This window comes from Condylura cristata, unplaced genomic scaffold (genome assembly GCF_000260355.1).
Source record: "Condylura cristata isolate star-nosed mole 26May11 unplaced genomic scaffold, ConCri1.0 scaffold00001, whole genome shotgun sequence".
Classification (NCBI taxonomy): Eukaryota; Metazoa; Chordata; class Mammalia; order Eulipotyphla; family Talpidae; genus Condylura; species Condylura cristata.
This window is the reverse complement of record NW_004567102.1, coordinates 79,914,541-79,936,292: the sequence shown is the minus strand read 5'-3', so window position 1 is coordinate 79,936,292 and position 21,752 is coordinate 79,914,541. Positions and strand designations below refer to the sequence as shown.

The window sequence follows — 21,752 nt, the reverse complement described above, 5'->3', positions numbered from 1 at the left end:
TGGAGGATGACTGGAGAATGTACTCAGTACGACGGACGAAGCGAGCCACGAAAATAATTCAGCAAGAGCCAAGATCATTTCATCAGCCGAGTTCTGCATTACGCAGAGTCACCCAAAGCGGGGACAATCCAAATGCCCCTCAGCAAGTGAAGGGTAAACAGACGGTCTCCACACCACAGCACAGCTCCGCACCTGAAGGAATCCAGAAGGAGGCATTTGGGCTGTTCCCACTTTGGGCAACCGAGCAGGGCGTGGTTGATGAAATGATCTTGGCACTTGCTCAGTTGTTTTCGGGGCTCACTTCTGTCCATTTTCTTGAGTACATTCTCCAGTCATCCGCCACAGACTGGCTCCAATGACATTTCCTGCCGCGTCTTCCCAGCCTGCACGCTCCCCCTTCATCCAAGCTGTAGTCATCCGATACAGACGGCTCTCAAGTGCTTTTTGCTGAAAGAAGCCAGACATAGAAGTACATTCTATGTGATTTTAGTTATAAGAAATTGCAGAAAAGGCCGATCTACAGGACAGAAGGTAGAGAGTGGTGGGATAGGATTGAAAAGGGACACAGAGGCCCTCTTGGGTTATGACATGTCCTGTATCTCGATTGTGATGAGGTCATATGTGTGTATTCATTTGTCAAAATGCACTTAAAATGGGTGCATTTTACTATATAAAATCATGCAATCTATATGAGGGTGCTTTGTTGCATGTAAATTATAGCACATTTGTTTTGGAAGCTTTAGGAGAGGAAACACTTCATGTTGCAGTACTTTTTCTCATCCTACTAAAGACCCGTGAGAAAGGCAATAAGGGAAAAGCAGAAACGCGAAGCAAATTACCACCACATGCTCCATCCGCAGTGATCAGGCAGAGGAGAGCCTGGTTCCACCTAGGCCGGAGGCACAGACATCATCCAGCTGGACAATTTCCAGCGCTCACTTGTGCGTTATTTGCATCTACGTATTGGCAGCATAGGCGCAACTCCCCTGGGGGCCTCCTGTGTCTGGGGCCCACCAACGCGGCCAGTCTTCCTGTCCTGTGTCTCGCAGCTGGTGCTGAGGCGTCGTGCTCAGGAACACGGCGTCTCTTTCCTGCGTGGAGCTCCGTGGTAGAGCTGCGCAGGTCAGAGTTGTGACTTGGGGGGTGGACTGGCCCCGGGGAAATCAAGGTCAGATCCTTGCTAGTCCACTGGTTCTTCTGGGCTGTTCAAAGATGTACCCAGGGAGGAAGAGCTGCCCGTCCTGGTAGTGCCCACACTCCCACACGGCCATCAGGGAATCCAAGTCCCCTACATGGACCCCATCACTAGGGACAGCTGTGCTGGGCGGCGGCCTCTGGGCTGCCAGTCACTTTTTTTTTTTTTTAAGATTTATTTATTTCTGCAGACAGAACTGGGGTATAGGCCAGAGGCGCAGGGGCAGTGAGAGGATTTACCGGAGACAGAGTGGGGAGCAGAACAGGCTGACTGATGAAGTACACTGCTGAGGGGGCAGCGGGCGAGACAGGTCTGCCCTGCGGTGTGGGTCACCTCCGGGGCGGCAGTAGAACTTGTAGTGGCTGTAGCGACTTCGCAGTGCTGCGGTTTAATGCGTTGGCCTACAAGGGAGGACCTGGACACTTCAATTCTACAGCAACACCAATGTGCTGTGGGGAAAATCTTTCTGGTTCTCCCAGTTTGAGTGCCTTTTCATTAAAATGTTTATTCTATAAAATCCCTTTTATAAAAGTAACATCTGATCAGTCACTAGACAGTGTGATAGTCACTGTGTGCTGTCTGGCAAATTCCAAACAACTGTTGGGAGGTTTCTTTTCTCTCTCTCCATTAGACAAGAATCCATTCAAAATACCATCCACGAAAAGGCAAATTTTAAGATTTGCTATAAAACCAGCTGTAACAGATCCGGGAGTCCTGATTTCAATGCGAGTTTCTATTGGCTCCTGGCTAGTATAGTGGTTAGTGTTCCCAACAGTAAGCTGCCAGTTTCTGAATTTCCCAGAGTATCCACCCAGGTGTTAACTTCACTCTTCAGGACAGGACAACTTAAACCTTGAATTTCACTGTGGTAGCGATATCACAGACTAGCACCGTCTCCTTTCAGGGGGTTGGTCTGAGGAGCTACTGCTAGTGTTGGTCTTATGGGAAACCTGTATTCCAAGTTCAAGTTGTAATTAGAGGTTAGACGTAACCTTGGCTCAAGAACCTCACCACCATCAGTCCCCTCTTGCAGGGTTATCTACTGTGGAAAGAAGAGGGTGATCATGAGATCAACCTTGTATGTCAGGTGGGTGGGGTTAAATAAGCAAGCTCGGAGAGGGTATGTCTCGGAAAGACCTTCTAACTTTAACCCTGACTCCATCCTTGAAAAGCTAGGTTTACGCAGAGGGGAAATGGGATAGGAAGGACGTCGGTGGGGACGTGTGAGACCTACTGAGTGATCAGGTCAGATGAGGCCCAGAGTCCTGGCAAGGCAAATGGAAGGTCTACATGCCCAGCGAGCTGTAGGGAAAAAGGCTTCTGAACGGAAGCGAGCTGTAGGGAAAAAGGCTTCTGTCCTCTTGTCATCTGGCTGCAGTGTGCAAGGCAAGCTGCTGCAAGCAGAAGAGGCAGTTAGAGCAGTGGGAACAGGCAGCGAGCCTATTAAGAATGGGTGAGTGGGCTGAGGTGGAAATGAGTTCTTCAAGCCCTGGAAACCGTTTTTTGTGGTGAACATGCTACAGTGCTTGCTTCCCATGCTGCGGATCAGTAAATATGCTGGAATGACAATCAATGAGTTAGGTTCTCTGGAGCTGAGGTCAGAGGAAGGAGTCTTGCCCTCAGCAAAGGGCGTTAAAGGTGAAGAGACAGACCTGCAGAGGCAAGTTAGCAGGAAGTGCAGCTCAGGCTAATTTTGGGCTTCAAATAGATTTGCAGAAATGCTGGAGTAAGTCCTGTGGAGAAGGGCTTTATTTTCCTGGAGAGGTTGCTTGTTACAGTCCATTGTAAAATGTACATTCTTTGGGGAGCTGGACATGCAACAGAAACACACACACACACACACACACACCTGATCTCCTGTCAGTCTTTGGTAATAGTATCTTTGCAAAGCAACCGGCATTTCAAGTCCTTTGACAGCTGTGTCCATAAGCTTTGTAAAGCGCTAGGTCCATCCCATTGCAGGGCAAGACAATTCTGAGCCTGTAACTTCGGAAATTGGTAGTTGTGAAGATAGCGCATCACCAAGTGTTTTCATATCCTGTTTAAAAAATAAAATACCCAACCACCTACTATATATACTGAGGGAAAAAGCCAATGTAACAAATATGAAGCTACAAAGTAGAGTTCTCATTAGATGAGGTCTATTTATTCAATGTATTTTCAAGATAGAGCCCTGAGCCATTTGCCTTCAAGTAAACTTGATGTAGCTGTAGCTTCTAAGAACAAAGCCCAGGTCACGTACACTTGTCAGAGAGCAGTGTTTTGTGATATCAGATAGGAGACTACACTTACAGCCAGCGGGCACATATTGCATCAGGAAAAGCTTTTTGTGCCACTTTGACTTACTGTTTTCCAAGGCCTAGCGTCAAGTTCAGTTACTAAGGGACTTACTGTTGTATCGCTAGTTTTCACTCCTTAAACCTACCACTTTCACTAGAGAAAACAGGTGAAATTTCATTTACTTTTGCTATTTATAAATGATTAAAACATAGGCTTAAAGTTTACAGCTCACTGAGCTTGACACTCTCTAGGGATATGTTTCTTGCACAATTTCAACTGTCCAGCATAAAATCACCTAATACTAGATTGACCCAGACTGGCCATTTAAAAAAAATGGAAATTAAACAAAATGTTCACTTTTTTTCACCAAAACTGACATGTGTTTTGTATAAAGTTCAGCTATGAAGGTAGATCCTAGCCATGTTTTGTAAATAAAGTAGTTTTCCACCAAGCACTAAGACACCTCTCCTGCTTCAACATGCACTCACACCCAGGCGGTTAGTGACGGGAAAGCGCAGTCCACCTTTCCATGTGAGGACCTCAGGGTCTAGTCGTTTCAGCGGAATAGTCCCTGAAGGTGGTCTCCAGACGGCGTGTGCAGGCCTCCGACTTCCTGACAGAGTATTTCTGTCCACTAGGTAGAAAGGCTGGTCGAGGCAGGGCTTCTGGCAGTTACATTACAGGAGACCAGCAAGTCCTACTGTGCTCTTTTTAAGCTCAGAAAAACTGAGACAAAAAAATTAAAAAACAAAACTCTTAAAACGTGCCTCCAAGAGAAGCACCATCACCCTCAGCCACTACACAGTGAGGGCCGCGCCAGTACTAACCCAATGGCAATTCAGGCTAAGGGAAACGAATCAGGGTTTCAACAATGGTAAACTTAAGAAACCCAAAACAGAAGGAACTAGTAAACATAACAAGACACAACAGGGCAACCTTCCCTTTTCTAGCTCAGTTGGAACATGGCTGCTGGCTGCTTTCTTTCATAGCTTAAAAACAGCGTGGGAAACTGATAAAAATAAAGTGCAGTTGAATGCCAAGATGCCAGGGGAAAAACCCAGGGGATGAATTTTCCCTGACTTCAGTTAACGATCAAGTGTTTGGTTGGGCTATCAATTATCTCCTTTCCACACATTTTAAAAATAAGTCACAAAATCCACATTAGAATATAAGTTTTTAATTTTTATAAATAACTTATCTGTTACAAAGATAGTTTACCCAGCTAAATCACAAAACCATCAACTCAAGATATCCAAATTACGTTTTATTAATAAAACAAGTAAAAACTGATTTATCAATCTTCACATAGAACTGCAGAGGAAGCTGAAAAACAAGGCCTGTTTTAGAGACAAAATGCATCCAATGGAAGCGCTTGGGTCTATTATCTAGCGAACTGTGATTGTCGTATTTCTTCCCATATACAAAGTGCAAAGCCTGGAAGTCGAGGCTTTGATATTCATCTGATCACCTGTAATAATCCCGTTTATTTAAAAACATCCACTTGCAAACCTTCTCGCGGGTGACAGTCCACCTCCTCTCTCCTGCTACATGTCAACACCCCCTTTGGCCCCATTTTAAGCACTGATCATAATTTCCTAATTGTGTCTTTTTAAATGCATACTGTGGTTTCTTTTTCTTGATTTCATGTAGTTATATACATTCCTGATCATATGAATATTTATTTTCCTTATAAAAATATATCATCAAAATAAAGAGATGCTTGAGGTTGCTTCAGTGTTCAAGTCTGCTTGTTTTTCTGTTTCCAGCTTTTCTTCAGTTGTCCTAAGTATGAGCCTCGCTTCATAAATATGCACGATACGGCCACCAGTCAGGCTTCGAATGGACTGCCTCACAGCACAGCGTTTACACGTCCCTCCAAACAGGCTGCAGGTGCTGCTGCTGCTGGTTTTGCGACTACCTTCCCAGCGGCGATCTCTTCTGAAAGTTCTGTGGGCACTAGGCAGATGAGGCAAGCCTGACCTGCTGCTCTGTCAGTGGGTTAAAAATACCTTGTTTTAAGCCTCTTTGTGGAAGATGAAACACTGCTGTGTCACCCACTGTGGAAGTCAGTACATAGAGTGACCCAGACACAGGTCTTTTAATATTTTCTGCAATTCACTGGGCAGCATCTGTATGTCTTCACAGAACATTGGCACTCATGAGGGCAAAGTAGAGAATAAACGGATCTAAGTTACTTTGTGCAGAGTTTCATTTCATTAATGCTTTTTTTCCTTAAGGCATTGCTCTCAGATAAGGCTTAAAAAGGGACATGACCGTGCTTACTTACTAAAAGGAAAAAAGAAAATTAGTTAACAAAAGACTATTACACTATACATATAGAAATATAAGAAAATAATAAAGAGAAATCACTTAAAGCAGACTTGAGAAATCTGTACAGTAGGAAAAGCTCTGGGATATTTCACTGCATGTTTGCACAGACAACGCTTGCTGCTTTCCTTTTCATCTTCAGAACCTAGATGCTGGCTTCACAGAGTGGAGACGTTTTCAGGGAAGACGAAGACAAGGCCAAGAGTACCACAGATGTGTGAAGTTCTTCCCCTACCCATTGGCACTATGTGGCAGCAAACAGTTTTTAAATAGTTAAACCTTGTTTCTTCATGTTTGTAGTGTTTCACCAAAAGCTTTAAAAAAAAAAAAAAAGCCATCATTCGATTCCTTCCTCCTGTCAAAATTCAGTAGTGACATGAGGGGGGAAGGTACTGGGAACACCAAGGCGTTAACATATTGCGAATTATCCATAATGGCTGCGGGTAACACTGTACATGGTCAGGCAGTGGGCAACGGAGTCTCTCAGCAGATTCCCTTTCCTGTGATGAATTTCAACTGCCCATGACTTTAGACTGAGGTATTATAGCTCTGTGGGCTGACACTTAACATTAGCACACCATCTTGTCACATCTTCCACTTGACAAAATCCTAGGGAGCAGTGGAACTCTTCCCCTGATGACAGACTAGTTTCTGGAACTGCAAGTGTGGCCTCAGAGAAGACACAGGGCCTATGGCTCAGAAATGCCGCGGCATCTCACACTGCTCACAGCGGATTAAGGCTGGATGGTTCAAAAAAGTACAGGCAGTGCAATTCCACTGAGCCCCCTCATCATCTTCTGTGTCTTGAGTCTTTGGTGTTTTGATGGTGGACCTTTGATCTGTAAGGAAGCAAAAGGATCATTTTAGAAGCAAAAGTGACAAAAAATTATTGGCAACTTTTAACACTCTTCGAGGCTGCCTATTAATCAAATGAGGCATCCAGCTGAATCTGACACAGGCTTGATCCTCATCCACCTTTATCAAGCCCGTGCTTCCTCACCATTTCAACAGCTCCTTAAAGAAGAAAAGAGCATCATTTTTTGCAACTTAAACAGAGAGTGAAGTCAATTCCCTGTGATGCCGCCAAGGTCCCTATGATGCCACCCTAAGATCGTCAAGTCCTATACAGTGCGTTCACTAACTGAATTTGTGACCTTACAGTTTCATCTCCCTGTTTTCTCTCTTTTGAACAGCCCTATTCACTAACTAATTTCAAAGAATACTTTATTACCAAAGCCCAACAGCAGGTATTGGTCACAATTTGCAGGTATCACAATTTCTGCAGCATGCACAAGCAAGTTGAGATTATTATTTATACAGCAAGTTTGTTTAAATGGAGTAAGAACAAATACCTAGGTAAAACTATCTGAAGAACTCAAGAGCCTGACAATTCTAGTTGATATCCCCCCAAATATACTATGATAAATACAGTTTTAAAAGTAGGACTTCTTACAATCTAGAATTATTTCACACTTCATACCTGGGAGACATTTTGTGATTGCTTTAACTTGGGGAATCTGTCCTACTTATTAGAATTCTGTTTTCTCTCAGGTGTTAGAGAACATTCACAGTGGGTATATTTTTTGGCAAAACTATCCTTTGTTTAACTATAGAGTTTCTTCTTCTTCTTTTTTTTAAGGAAGGGGAAACATTAAGTTTATACAAACATTTAATCTAGTATTAAGTGCCAGCATATTCTTTGTTATTTAAGTCATATCGAAGGCAATCATGTAGGGGACTTTCACATTTCTTTTTTTAAAATAAAAAGTCAGTGGTTTTCTTACATCTATATAACTCTCATCTGGCACTTAGAAATATGAATCTCTTCATTAGAGCTATTTGGAAACTAATAACCGGAACTAATAAAAGGGGAAGTTAGATGGCAAAGGATAATTTGTGATCTCCACACTTAAAATCAGCTTCACAATGCAGTTATTTTTAAACAGCTACATTTAAGAAGTAAATAAATACCTAGAGATGAAATTAATAACTCCCTATGTAGTCTTAAGGTAAAAATGATTATACCATACAAACATCTCTCTGTTGTGAAGAAGCTTTTAAATCATGGTTTTTTTTTTCCTTTTTCTTTTTATCATGGAAAATTTCAAACATATGTAAAAGTATTTTAAATAAGAGTAAAATAAATCCCTACATGCTTATCCTGTTATTATGATCAATCTATTCATCTAATATATCAGTACTAGTTATTTAAAGCAAAACAGGACTCCTTTTGTAAGAAAAATTGTAGTTCTGAAAGACAGTAAAATTATTTTAGGGCAACTCACTTGAATATGAAACTTGAGTTAATTTTTGCTACTGTGTTTTTATTCTAGTAACTCTCAAATAGTATCCAGTGTCTAAAGCTTATTGTGCCAACTAAGCCCTAAAATCACTTTAGCTAGTCTATAGTAGTTGACTACATTCCAACTGACTATGTTCATAAACACTTAAATAAAAAAAATTATGAATACACAGCTAGGCCTAACTAAGTTAAACAAAAGTAAGGGAGTAGAGAGAACAGGACACTGAGTAAGAACATAAACATTCTTTAACATACCAAAGAACCAGTACCAAAACTTATTTTTTTTCTTGTTGCCATTTCTTTTTTTTTTTTTAACCTGGAATTTTTTTTTGTTTTTATAATGTTAAAGTTTATTTTTACATCATTTTGTTCTTGTTGCCATTTCTATATTTTAATAGCTAGTGTAAAAAACTCACACATGTATTCTGACAGCTTGGTATGCATAGTCTATGAATATCAAGAATGTAAAATGATAGGTAATAACTTTCAAAAGCTATTCATCTGGAATTCAGAGTATTTTGAGTCTACAGAAATATACATAATTAAAAAAAAAAAGGGATACTCATGAAAAACTTCCCTAATGTGTCTTCCTCATCATTTGTCTAAAACTTTAAAGAAAGATAATTTTTGCATCTGATCTTTTTGGCCCAGACTTGACGTTTCAGGAATGCAGAATGACTCTTGTTCGAGCTGAGTACATTACACTGTGCGTCCTCTCCAACCCCAGCATGCAAGTGGGAACAACACGCTCTTTCTAATAAATCCAACCAAGAATGCCAAAGTCTGAAGTATTTTAGAGTGGAAGATTGCAAAAACTAAAATTTTAAAAAATCTTGCTTTTCAAAATGTAACAATTTTCACACTTAATGGACACACTAACCTTTGGGTTTTGGTGGTACAGGACCTACAAATCCAATATTGTCATAAAAGTTATGAATAGCGCTGGGATTAAAATGTGGTCCTGAAATATATAAAAAGTAAATATATCAATGTTTATAGCTCAAAAAGATTTAATTTTATTTTTTAAAAAGCAAATATTTTCTTTCTAAAAAATATCACAGTATAAGAAGGAGAAATGTCTTCATTTATTTTGTACCTTTAATCTCAAATTATATGTAAGGATTTCAAGACAGCTCAAGTAGGTATAGTATTCATAAAAGAGGTCCTAAGTGGTAAACTGGGGAAGAAGTAAAATTTATGGCAGTAACAGAATTATAACTAGACTCTTGTTCAATGTGACAAGTTAAAATAAGTTAAAATTTAAAAAATCCTCAAACATGGGGTCTTAAGCAAATAGCTTGGCCCAAGAAAATATATAAAACTTGCATTAATGTTAATATAATGGTTCAGATCTTAAAGATAAGGAACAAGTTTGAGAATTACAGTTTATTCCCCTACAAAGTTAAATTGTGACATTTTATACAAATGTTTCAAGAGAAACAACTAATATTTTAAAAGAAAATAAAACAAATCATCTTTCATTTTAATGGATTCTGGCATACTCTCCAAAGTGTAATTAAGAACTTCTTTTTGTTGGCTTCCATCCCTTTCCTGTCTTTTCCATTTTAAATGTTTCTATTATTTCCCTAAATTCAAAATTAGTTTTTAATTATAAAACTTCCTTTTAGTTGTCCATGGAACTGAATTAAATCATAAACATTTTTTTTTACTACAATACACAAATACTGCTTGTCACTAAATAGCTCAAGTGTAATTAATGAATTAACATTGTTCTATAAGGTGTAATTCATATTTTTATTTTCTGTTTTACCAGTAAGTACAGTGCCTTAAAGGTGACGGTGCTTTTAAAATTATGTTCTTGAAAGCATGATTCTCAAAAAGTAAAAGGAAAAAGGGAAACAGGAAAAAGTTATGATTACATATATCTTAGCCTTACTAATTACTACTGTAACAGATTCTACTTATGCATACAAGCATCGTTTTGACAATATAGTCGGACAGTAACTACTAATTTCCCTTTATACTCAATGAAAGCAGGTATGAAGGATATAGAATGTATCAAATTACTCCTCAGTCCTGTGTGTATGTATGTATGTATATCTGGGGGAGTTAGGAATAGAAAATAAGCCAGTAATTCCTTAGCACTACCTGGTTACACAGTCAAATCTGAAACAATACGATATATAAAAGGTTGTTTTCAGCCACAGGAAGAGAGTTGGTAAATAAATACAATTAAGTTTAGCTGAGTATGCACTGAACTTTACCTCGGGCTTGAAAAAGATCAATTTCTTTGGTTAAGCAGTCAATGTCAATCTGGAGTTGTCTATTACAACTTCTCAACTGCTGCATTTCTTCGAGCTGAAAAATAGTTCCATATGAGAAGAATCTACATTGAATTCTTGGGTCATTAGTTAGAAAAGAGTGAAGTTTGGCAGAGGAAAGTAAGGACAGAAAAGTAAGTAGAAATTAGGAAGGAATTTTCATTAAGTCTAGGTCAAGTTCTTATGCTTGTGAATGATCACTGCCTATCTTCATGTTTAAGTACAGAAGTTACAAAGGTAAAACTTACTGAAGGTATTTGAGATATAGAATTAGATCTCTTCAGACGCCTTCGAGTTAGATTATTTTCCATTTCATTGACCTCAGATTTTAGTTTATCCAACTTTTTCTTCTGAATCTCAAGTTCTCTTTGAAGTCGTTCCATTCTGGCCTTCTGGTGTACCAAGAGAGCTGCAATACATATTAGTAATTATGAGGACAAAAACAACTTTAATCAATTAACGTTTAAACAAGCTTGGATAAACAAATGAATATTTTTGTAACAAAAATCCCAACAGTACATTACAACAAAACATAGTGAGTTTAAACTTTCAAAATAATTAAGCACGCAATGTCACTCAAATAATTGTTTTTAAGGGTTGGCATAAACTTACTTTATGGCTGAAGACAGCATTTTTGGCATATTAGCTCTCTTTAAAGGCTTTGCTCTGGTCAATTAACTACTCACTACTATTTGATTCACATCTGACTCTCTGAAAAGATGTCATTCTATTCCAAAAAGACTAATACTGAACTATGCATAAAGTATTCGAATATGATCATCTCACTGATATTTTAGACGGGAGTGTGGGCTAAGTTAAATCTATTGATTTCAATCCCTCTGAATTTTAACATTAAAGTGTACAAATTCCAAAGTAAAAATGCTACCATTTAGAGAAATCAAACTCTTACATTTTCTTAGATTATATTTGTGAAAAATAGTTCCCAAGATTTGAAAGAAAGAAAATAAGAAATCATTCTTGTAGCACAAATGATGAACTGCTTGAGAAACTTAACGAAGCCATAAAAATTGGCATATGTTCTTGTGCTCCATCCCTGGACAGTGTGGGCCTCAGTCTTTAGGATACTGGAGCGGAAGTGAAGGTACATGAATTTACTCCTATAGAAAGTCATCTTGGGATGATTCTACTACAATTCAGGCAGATTTGCAAATAAACAACAGCTTCTAAAAATGAAAAATAGTAATTAAAATGTGAAAGTCAAATAGATGAAGCAGGTTAGATTAATACAATAGCCTTTTTAAGCTACACTCAAGTTTCTGTGAAGCTAAAAAACAAGGAAAAGGCTAGGCTATGAAACCCAACTGATATGTACCCAGGGAGGTCAAAAATTATACCTGAAGTTGACGTCTCCCTTAGAATGAGAAGTTACCACATCAAATTAGCCCCAGGCTGGTGATCTACTTGGCCGTCAGGCAGAAGCAAATGCCAACTGTTCCAGCAACATTTCTGCTATGGAAATAACTTTAACAGAGGGGAAATCCCTCATTACTGTGTGCTTTTTTTTTTTTAAGATTTATAAGTGCATACAGAACTGGGGTGCAGGCCAGAGGCTCAGGGGCGGTGAAAGGCTTCACCAGAGACAGAGTGGGGAACAGAACAGGCAGATCGACGAAGTACACTGCTGAGGGGAGCAGCGGGCGGGTCAGAAGAGGTCTGTTGCGCCATGTGGTCACCTCCGGGGCAGGTGGGAATGGAACTCACGTGGAAGCGGCTTTAGATTCTCAGTGCTGTGCTTTAACCCGCTGCGCTACCAGGGAGGGCCTGTGCTTTTTTTTAAAAAGATTTATTTTATTTATTTATGCATACAAGAACTGGGGTGTAGGCCAGAGTTGTGTGGGGAGAGGGAGGTGAGAGGGAGAGACAGGATGAGGGAGTGGAACAGATGGATCCACTGAAATACACTGCTAAGGGAAGCAGCAGGTGGGTCACCTCCTCAGCCTGGGACTGAACTCATGCTGCAGTGGCTGCTGATAGTGTGAGAGTGCGAAGACTTAATCCCTTGAGGCACCAGCAAGACCCTGTCCTCGTTTTTATGTTTTGTTTTGCTATATGAAGGAACTATTATTTGCAAAATCATAGCAACCACATGTACAGAATAATTAGGCTTATGTACAATCTAGTCGTAAGTATTAGCACAGGAGAAGGGATGACTTGTTACACAGACTTCAGTGGGTAAGCTGAAGGGGGGATATTCCCTTCATTCCTGTTGTTCATATATAGACTAATGTGGACTTTAAAAGCCAACCTCAAGAACCAATTTAAAGATGTTTGACCTAGCATTGCATTTATATTATAAAGTCTATATTTCCTGAAACGCCATGAAAATGACAGAAGAACAAAACTGGTACAATCTAGCAATGAACAGAAGGAGGCAATTAATGGACAAAAGATTTTAACAAGTTTCCAAAGACCGACAGCTGATGAAATGGCATAGACTAATGAAGGTGAAGAAAAATAGTCTCCTATACCAGGAGGGCAAACACACAGTAAGGTGGCCAAGTTACCCTCTAGAAACTAAAGGGGTTCCAGACATAGGAGAATGCAGGTACACCAGGAGGCAGAGTGAGAATTGGGCCAGAAAGCAGGTGATGAATTGGGTATCTGTTTATGGTATAGTCAACTTGTGTCCACCTTGCACAAAGCCAGCTGTTTATTGTTAAGGTCTCCCTAAATACACATTTTCAAGCTGGTCTCCAATAACAAAGAACTATAGGTAGTGGGGATGGTGCTGTAGCAGCTGGCTCCTCACTCATCAAAGGCAGTTTGCCAAGTGACAAGTGTCTCTTCCTTATAAAGTACTTTCAGTGAACCTTCATAGTCCTTTATTCTTAAATAGGAACCAAAAGGCAAGGATTACCAAACACTTCAGGAACATCTGACATGTGAAAAACCAACAGATTCAGATAATCCAAGAGAAAGACTAAACCTAGATTCAGTGGAGACAATTCAGGAAAGAGATGAGAACTTAAGTTCTAACTGATGTCTTTAAGAAAGGTGAGACCAACAGTGTACTCATAAAATAGTAATCTGTTATGAATAAGGAATTGAAGAAATAGTTCTTAGAAATTAAAACATCACTGTTGAAATGAGAATTTTATACATCGGTTTGGACAAAAATTAAGGAACTTTTTTCTACTGTAGAATATAAAGACAAAGGAGTGGAATACACCAACGGTGTGGTAAGAAAAAAAAAAAGGGTGGTCCAGGGTGGGCACCTAATAAATTGCAGTGAAAAATACTCAATTTGAACATTCAAGGAGACTTTAAAATAAACCCATTTTTTTGGTCTTATCAGTATTTCAGGTGATAAAAAGAGACAACAGGAAAATTGGGCATCATCAGGCGATTTCCCAGTGCTGAAGGGAGAAAATGACAGCGCCCACTGAATGCAGAACAAGGAGTAGAAAAAACCCTATCATTATGACTATGGGAGCAATATGTATAGTATAGAACATATACATGAACATGTACTTTGATAACATTATTCCCATCATACACAGGTAATTAGCTCATAATATGCCACAGGTAAAGACTGGTGCTGCAGTGTATAAATAATGTTTGTACTGAAGTGTTATTTTAGTTATGAAGCCAAAAATCATAATTAAAATTTTACCACTGGAATTCAAGATAATTTGAAAAGCAATGGAACTTAAGTTATTTTTTTCTATACTTCCTGTTCAAAGGGCAATAATAAATAAATAAATAAACACCATGAGTGAAGTGTAAAGGAAAGGGACAAAGTTAAGGGAATGTATGTATTATTCAGGAGTTTACATATACCAAGTAACTTTACATATAACTTTACACGTAACTAACATGTAATTATACATCATTATATGAAAGGGGAATCTTTATATTACAGATGGAAAAATTCAGCATTTTAGATTTTTCACTATTCAGTTAATCTCTAAATTAGAACTTAAGCTTCCTGAGAGTCAGTTTGTATCACCTGGTATCTGTAGTTTGTATCACTTGATATCTAGTATAAATCATAGAAACTGTAGCTTCTTGATAAATATAAAATGGCAACAGTGATTTAACATGAATAATAATCCCAAGATACAGAAATACCGATAAAAGAAAAACTTGAGGTTTAAAGTCTACTCGAATATTTCATTTTACTATTTTCACTTAGCAAGATTTACAAGTTTTCAACTATGCCAAGACTTTTGGGCTGCTGGCACTGCAGCTGGGTGGCTTTATTATAAACTAGATTTCCCAAGGAAATAAGTGGTGACTGAGCATCTTGATCATAAATTGACTTCTTAAACTTTTTAAACTCACCTATCTTGTTCTCTTAAAAACAGAAGGAGAAAATAATCAGTACCTTTTAAGTTCTTTTTCAGTTAAAATTAAATTTTAATGGTACAGCTAATTTAAGCACACTACTCCCCCTTGTGGTTACTAAAGTAACTACTAGAGAATTTAAATAGAGCTCTTAAACCACTCTCTTAGGATTCTAGATGTTTTATACGCATTTTTTGTAACTTGGTTTTTATCCAACCTTTTCCAGCTCCCAATGAATAAAGGAGACAATTTCTTACTTAAATTTATTTATAATAGAAAAACACACTTAAGTTTCCAGATGGTGTTAGTTATACTAACTTTAGGTCTACTACAGTATAATTATATTAAAGACTTTGCTATTGGAAAATTTACCATATGGATACAAAGATTTTAGTCTTTAAAAGAAGAAATTTGACCCTGGGAAATATAAGAACTTATTTCTAGTACCTTTTAAATTTTTGTCCACCACGACAATTTTATATGTCTAAGACAGGTACATGCCTAAGTAACTGTACCTAAGAAAGTACAATGTCAATTTCTAAAATAAATCAAGAATTTTCTTTCTAGACTGCAACTGCTGACAAGCAGTGATATCTATTTTAAGATCCTACAAAATAATGGTCAGTTATTTGAAGACCGAGTCACCAGGGAATCTAACAGCAATTCCTCTTTAAAATAAATCATCCGATGTTTTCAGCTATTTTGAGATTTCAAGGATAGTGTGAAATCAGATCCTGCAACAAACATTAAGCATTAAATGTATAAAACTCACAGGAGAAAACATGGGGATTTGTAAATCCTCATAACCTTGAGTTTAACAATTGGTTTGCAGATATGACACCCAAAAAAAGAAAAATAAGAAAAAGAAAACACTGCAGCAATAGTAAAAACTTTGTGGAGTTTCAAAGGACAGTATAAAAAAAAATTAACTCACAGGCTAGAAGAAAATAATTGCCAAGACATTTAAATCTAGAATGTATAAAGAACTAACGTAACTCAATCATCAAGACAGTGGCCCATTTTTTTTTTTTTTTTTGGTAAAGAAAGCAAGAATACAAATAGGCATTTCTTCAAATATACAGGTGGTCAATAATCACATGAAATGATCCTTGATATTATTAGCCATCAGAGAAATATACAGAGAAAACCCACAATGAGATACCACCTCATAACCCTACAGTAGAAAAGTGAGAATCAAAATCAGACAGTAAGAAGTGAGGATATGAAGATAATAACATCCTCATACACTGCTGGTGGGAATGCAGAATGGTAGAGTCATTTGAAAAACAATCTGGCAGCTCCTCAATGATAGTAGAACTCTCATATTCCTCTTCTAGGTATATAGTCAAGTAAAATAAAAACAAAGATCCACACAAAAACAAATGTGAATGTTTACAGCCACATTATTCATAATAGCTGAAGATGGAAACCACCTGTATATCCCATCAATTGATGAACAAAATGTATATTACATATATAAACATGTATATTAAATGTGTGTACCTACTATAAACACAGTATGTATATATAACATACAGTGGCATATTATTTGGCTGTAAAAAAGGACTGTAGCAACGCATGCTACAACAAAGACGCATTTTTAAAACTTTCATGTTAAATGAAAAAGGTCACAACATTGCCATATCTTATATATGTAACTCCATTTATATGATGAGGTCAAAATATGTAAATCTACAAAGACAGAAAGTAGCTAGGTGGGATGAGAGGTGATGTTTTCTAAAGGCTTCTTTTTATGTATCTATGAGACTTCTTTTTAAAGTGATGAAAATGTTCCGATACTGGTTGTGATAGCTACATGTGACGATGCTAAAATCACTTACTTACAAACTGTGAGTGACTTGCGTAGGATGTTAACTATATCTCAAAAAAGCTGTTAAAATGGTAACTAAATTTTTTTTAAAAGAATGAAATAGATTTTGCTGACCTATGATACAGCAAAAACAAAACAATAAACTATATTGCCAATGTTTGTTATTTATGTTGTAGAGAATGTATCCATTATATAATCCCATGTATTAATACATGCAGTGAGTCCCCACGAAATCAAGTGTGGGTCCATGTGCCTACAGAGAGAACAAAGACTGCTAATGGACACTGCAGCTCACAGTTCAGTCCTCGGAGGGCAGGAGGGAGAAGAGAGATTGAGGGCTGAAAGAAGGACCACTTTTCCTGTAATTTTTTGGTAGTTTCTTTTACCGCACACTTGTACTATTTCCATAATACTTTTTTTTTTCCATAATACTTTTTAAAGAGAATAACTTAACATAGGAAATAACTTTCTAGTGGGCAGAGTTCCTAAAAAGTGGAATGTTCTACGTTAGGAGATACCTTGTTGCTCCTGATGTGATCAAGAGGAGGACAGATTTCATACTTCCCAAGATCCTGCAGGACCACGTGTTGGATGGCTAGTGGACTAGACAACGTCTAGGGATAACCTCTGGATGACTTTTTTTTTTTTTTTAAAGATTTATTTATTTGTGCATACAGAACGGGGTACAGGCCAGAGGCCCAGGGGCGGTGAGAGGCTTCACCAGAGAGAGTGGGGAGCAGAACAGGCAGATCGACAAAGTACACTGCTGAGGGGAGCAGCGGGCGGGTCAGGAGAGGTCTGCCGCGCCATGTAGTCACCTCCGGGGCAGGCGGAGATCGAACTCATGAGGAAGCGGCTTTAGATTCTCAGTGCTGTGCTTTAACCCGCTGCGCCACCAGGGAGGGCCCAATCTCTGGATGACTTTTAACATCTCCCAGCAATGAGATTTATTCCAAATTAAAAAGCTAGTTAGTTAGTCTTAGTAGTGAGAATGTCCTTGGGAAGTGACTTGATTTGAAAAAAAAATTGTTTAAATGGTTTAGTGTCAATCTTAATGTAACTTTTAATGTAACATACTGAGTTGATATTCGAAAAAAGGCATTTTCAATCCTCAGATGCACAAAATAAAGTTGAGGTGCAAATTAAAAAAATTGAACTAATTTAAATTGTAATTCCTTTTGAAAAGAATATCTAGCCCACTCAATTTAGGTCACCATATTAGCATTTTTATTAAATCTTATTAACTAGACAAGCTGTCTATTTTGGAAAGAAGCATTGTTGAAAAAAATGGCAAGGAAAAAGAAATACAACACCTAAGAAGCTTATTTTCATCTCACAATCTTCTATTTTAGGTTCAAAAGTCAAGGCATCTGCTTAAAATATGACAGTAAATATGACTGGGGGGAAGTACTGCTGAAAACCCTTATGGCTTCACATGCACGCTATTTTAAAAAAATGCAGCTCAGCAGTCAAACCATGACAGATGGATTTCTTAGAGACAATGAAGTATGAGAACTCACTTTTGGCAGCAGAGTTAATTTGGTAAGCGCTTCTACCATTATAGCTAAATATAGAAAGCAGCCCATTTGCCCTTCCATGATGAAAAAACTGGTCTGAATGAGTGAAGTATTTTGTTCATACCTATAAAAGTTACCAGCATTACAAAAAGCATACTTCTATGAATGGGAAGAGAATATCAAATTCTCAAAATAATGGAGAAAGTATTTATGTTACTTTTCAGACACTAGACAGTTAAGGGACATGACTTAAGGGGGAAAATGTTACCTGGCCAGAATCTTCCTACTGCTGTTAGCAAGTTTAACATCTGTATTTGCTCTTCTTGGGAGGTAAGGTTAAGAGACTTTTTCCATAATAACACAGTTCAAAACAAAATTTCTCTCTAACTTAACTTAACCCTTTTTTCTGTTAAGTGTAGTACTTTCTGGGGGTACTCATTTGGATTCCTGTACTACTTTGAGGACTCAGCTGCATTTACTTCCTCTAGGTGTGGTGGCTTGGTGTGGCAGTGAGCAGGGTCATGGGAGGAGTTTCATCAATATACCTCTTTTTCTTCTGATACTTCTACAGCAGAAGGCTGTATAACAAATTCTCGCTTTTGAAAAATTTTATTGTATTTTTAAATGTCAAATATTACATAAAATATAAACCAAAAAATAAAAAAACCAAAAAAGCCCCACATCTTGGTCACCAACAAATTTATTTATGAATATTTCTTCTTCAATGTGAGAAACATTTTCCTGTAATTCTACTACCTGGTTCAATTTACTTCCTTACTCTGAAACAGTATGTTCCAAGAAAAAGATGTTTCACTGTAGAAGACAACTATTTCTTTTCTCTTTCTTATCCACACCCTACAAATAGTTCAGAAAGATTGCTGCTTAAGGATGAGTTTTATCTGGGTCATCTTGGTTACTACTGCATTAAGTGTGGTGTGTAAAGCATCACACATGAGTCAACATCATAAATGATCCAGCCCCACGGTAAACAAAGAAACGAGATGAAGGTCACAGAAAGTACGCAGGCGAATACAGCATACAAGCACATAATATAAACAAGGGAGCATTGCCTTGTGAAAGTTATGGAATCCCCTGTGTATGTAGGTATGTTTAAAGAAAATAGTCAAGGCTGTTATTGTCACCTGAAAGTTGTCAGAGAAGTAATCTGAGTGGTCAGTTCTGGGGCACCCTGCTTTCTTGATAGGCTTTTGAACCAGAGCCTTCACTCAGGAGCATTTTTTTTTTAACCTTCAGGTAGGTACCTTTAGAAGATGCTCCCAATACCTAAACCAGGCTATTACTTTACTGTTTTAAGTTATTTGCACACTACGATTTCCTTTTATTGCTGTCTTATGCTTATTTTTACTAAATGATTTTTTAGCCTCAAGCTTCTCCAACTGAGGTACATTTGGTCTTAGCAGTGGGGGCACATTATCGTAAGAGAAACACAGTACATTTTCCCATAGGGTTAATTTTGAAAATCTGGACAGACATCAGTGTAGAGATTAAGACTGTGGATTCTGCTATTAACTTCCTAGGTTAGAATCTTGACTATGTCACTTGCTTTTTGGGACCTAACCTATCTGTAAGGATTTTAACCTGAAAACAGGAATAATACTTATTTAACAGCTTATTTAACAGTTGACTGTGAGAACTGAACTCTGAGAACAGTGCCTACCACCTACTAAGCTTTCAGCAGGTATCATATACCTTACTATTAGGCTACTGACTTTCCCCCCTTACACTAACATGAGTGGAGAGAAGGGACATGGTCTGGGGGTCGAGGATGAGGAGGGCATTTGGACTGGGAGACTAGATATAGTGTCACTGAAAAGGTGATTTCTTGAGTAAAGATTTGAAGGGACTGAGGGAGTTCACTGTGGATTCTGGGAGAAGAGATTTCTAGACAGAGTGAATAGCAAGTCCAAAGCCCTAATGTATGCCTTCCACCTTTAAAGAAGGATAAGAAAATCAACGGAGCTAGAACAAAGGAGTGAAGTATACGTAAAAGGAGAAGATGGGGAGGGGGCGCAGGTCATAATGGCAGGCTTTGTAGCTTTTACTGAGTGAAAGTCAACCATCATTTGCAGAGGGGTGATTGATCTGTTATTATTATTATTTTTTAAAGATTTATTTATTCATACAGAACTGGGGTACAGGCCAGAGATGCGGAGGGTGAGAGGATTCACCAGGGACAGAGTGGGGAGCAGAACAGGCAGATTGACGAAGTACACTGCTGAGGGGAGCAGCGGGCGGGTCAGGAGAGGTCTGCCACGCCATGTGGGTCACCGCGGGGCAGGCGGGGATCGAACGCATGTGGAAGTGGCTTTAGCTTCTTAGTGCTGTGCTTTAACCCACTGCGCCACCAGGGAGGGCCTGATCTGTTATTTTTAAACAACATCTTCCTGGTCGTTAGGCAAGACCATAAAGAGGCACAGGTGAAACAACATTTAAGAGAAGATGGTGGCTCAGACTGAGTGGTGACTAAGAAGGGATGACAGGGAGAGAAATTTTTGATACACGGTTCAGGTTTGAGTTGACAGAATTTACTGCCAAATGAGATGTGAAATATGAAAGACAGAAGGAGCTGAAGGTGTTGCCTAATCACTAAAAAAAAAAAAACTAAGCTGTCATTATGTAAGATGGGGTCAATATCCCATGTGATCACAGGAAGAACACAGTGTGGGGTGGGGCAGCATCAGAAGCTGTTTCAGACATAATAAATAACACATGGCTATTCAAATAAGCGAATGCAGCACCACAAAGCTAGCAGCAGCCACACAGCACCAGTTCTATCCCGGGCCAGGGAGCTGACCCACACGGCACAGCAGACCTCTCCTGTTTCCCTGCTGCTTCCCTCAGCAGTGTACTTCTGAATCTGCCTGTTTTGCTTCCCACTGTCTCATGAGTTCCTCTCACCTACCCTTGCACCTCTGGCCTGTACTCCAGTTTTGTATGCATGAATAAATACATCTTTATTAAAAAAAAAAGAGAGAGACCTGACTTTAAATTCAGGGACCAAGTTCAGCTTAAAATTGCAAATTTGCGGGTTATTAGCATATAAAATAATATTTAAAGCTATGAGGCTGAATGAATAATCTAGGGGATAAATACTATAGATAGAAAAAAGAAAAGACATACAAGAACTGAGCTTAGAGGCTTTGATCTCACTTCTCTGAGTAAAGAAGTGAAAAAACAGACAGGTGAGAGGTTGGAACTAACAAAGATGAAAAAGAGGGCAGAAGCTTTCACTATTTAGAGACTAACAGATTTAGTATGAGCTGAGTTCTGGACACTTCTATTTTTGGTTTCTGTTTCGTTGCAAAGTTTATTTATTTGGACATAAAGAACTGGGGTACAGGCCAGAGATGCAGGGGCAGTGAGAAGAGATTCACCAGAGACAGAGTGGGGAGCAGAGCAGGCAGATCGACGAAGTACACTGCTGAGGGGAGCTGTGGGCGGGTCAGGAGAGGTCTGCTGTGCCATGTGGGTCACCTCTGGTGCTGGAGATCAAACATGCACTAGAGTGGTTGTGGCCAGCTTGGAGGGCTGCGTCCTAAACCGATGAACCGCCAAGGAGGGCCTACTGCTATTTTTTGAAAGCTTCACTAGATGATTACAGAAGTTCAAGGGTACCAGAATGGGTTCAGAATCACTAGAATGTGACTCTTCAAAACAAAATCAGCCAAAACAACCAGATCTCTACAAA

The 21,752-nt window shown here is 38.7% G+C and overlaps 1 protein-coding gene across 3 annotated transcripts in view; it reads right to left on the bottom strand.

Annotated features, from left to right (window-relative positions):
• Nucleotides 1–4,630: 4,630 nt before the first annotated feature.
• TAB2 (TGF-beta activated kinase 1/MAP3K7 binding protein 2) overlaps nt 4,631–21,752 on the bottom strand; it is a 48,063-nt gene continuing 30,941 nt past the window's right edge. For 2 of the 3 annotated variants that reach the window (XM_012723466.1, XM_012723468.1), the window contains exons 4-7: nt 10,636–10,796; nt 10,331–10,424; nt 8,986–9,066; nt 4,631–6,642 (exon numbers count right to left, since the gene is read on the bottom strand). In XM_012723466.1, coding sequence (XP_012578920.1) covers nt 6,500–6,642; nt 8,986–9,066; nt 10,331–10,424; nt 10,636–10,796 — 479 coding nt within the window. In that variant the 3' untranslated portion in view covers nt 4,631–6,499. The remainder of the gene's footprint in view (nt 6,643–8,985; nt 9,067–10,330; nt 10,425–10,635; nt 10,797–21,752) is intronic. The other variant, XM_012723469.1, reaches the window with a different exon arrangement.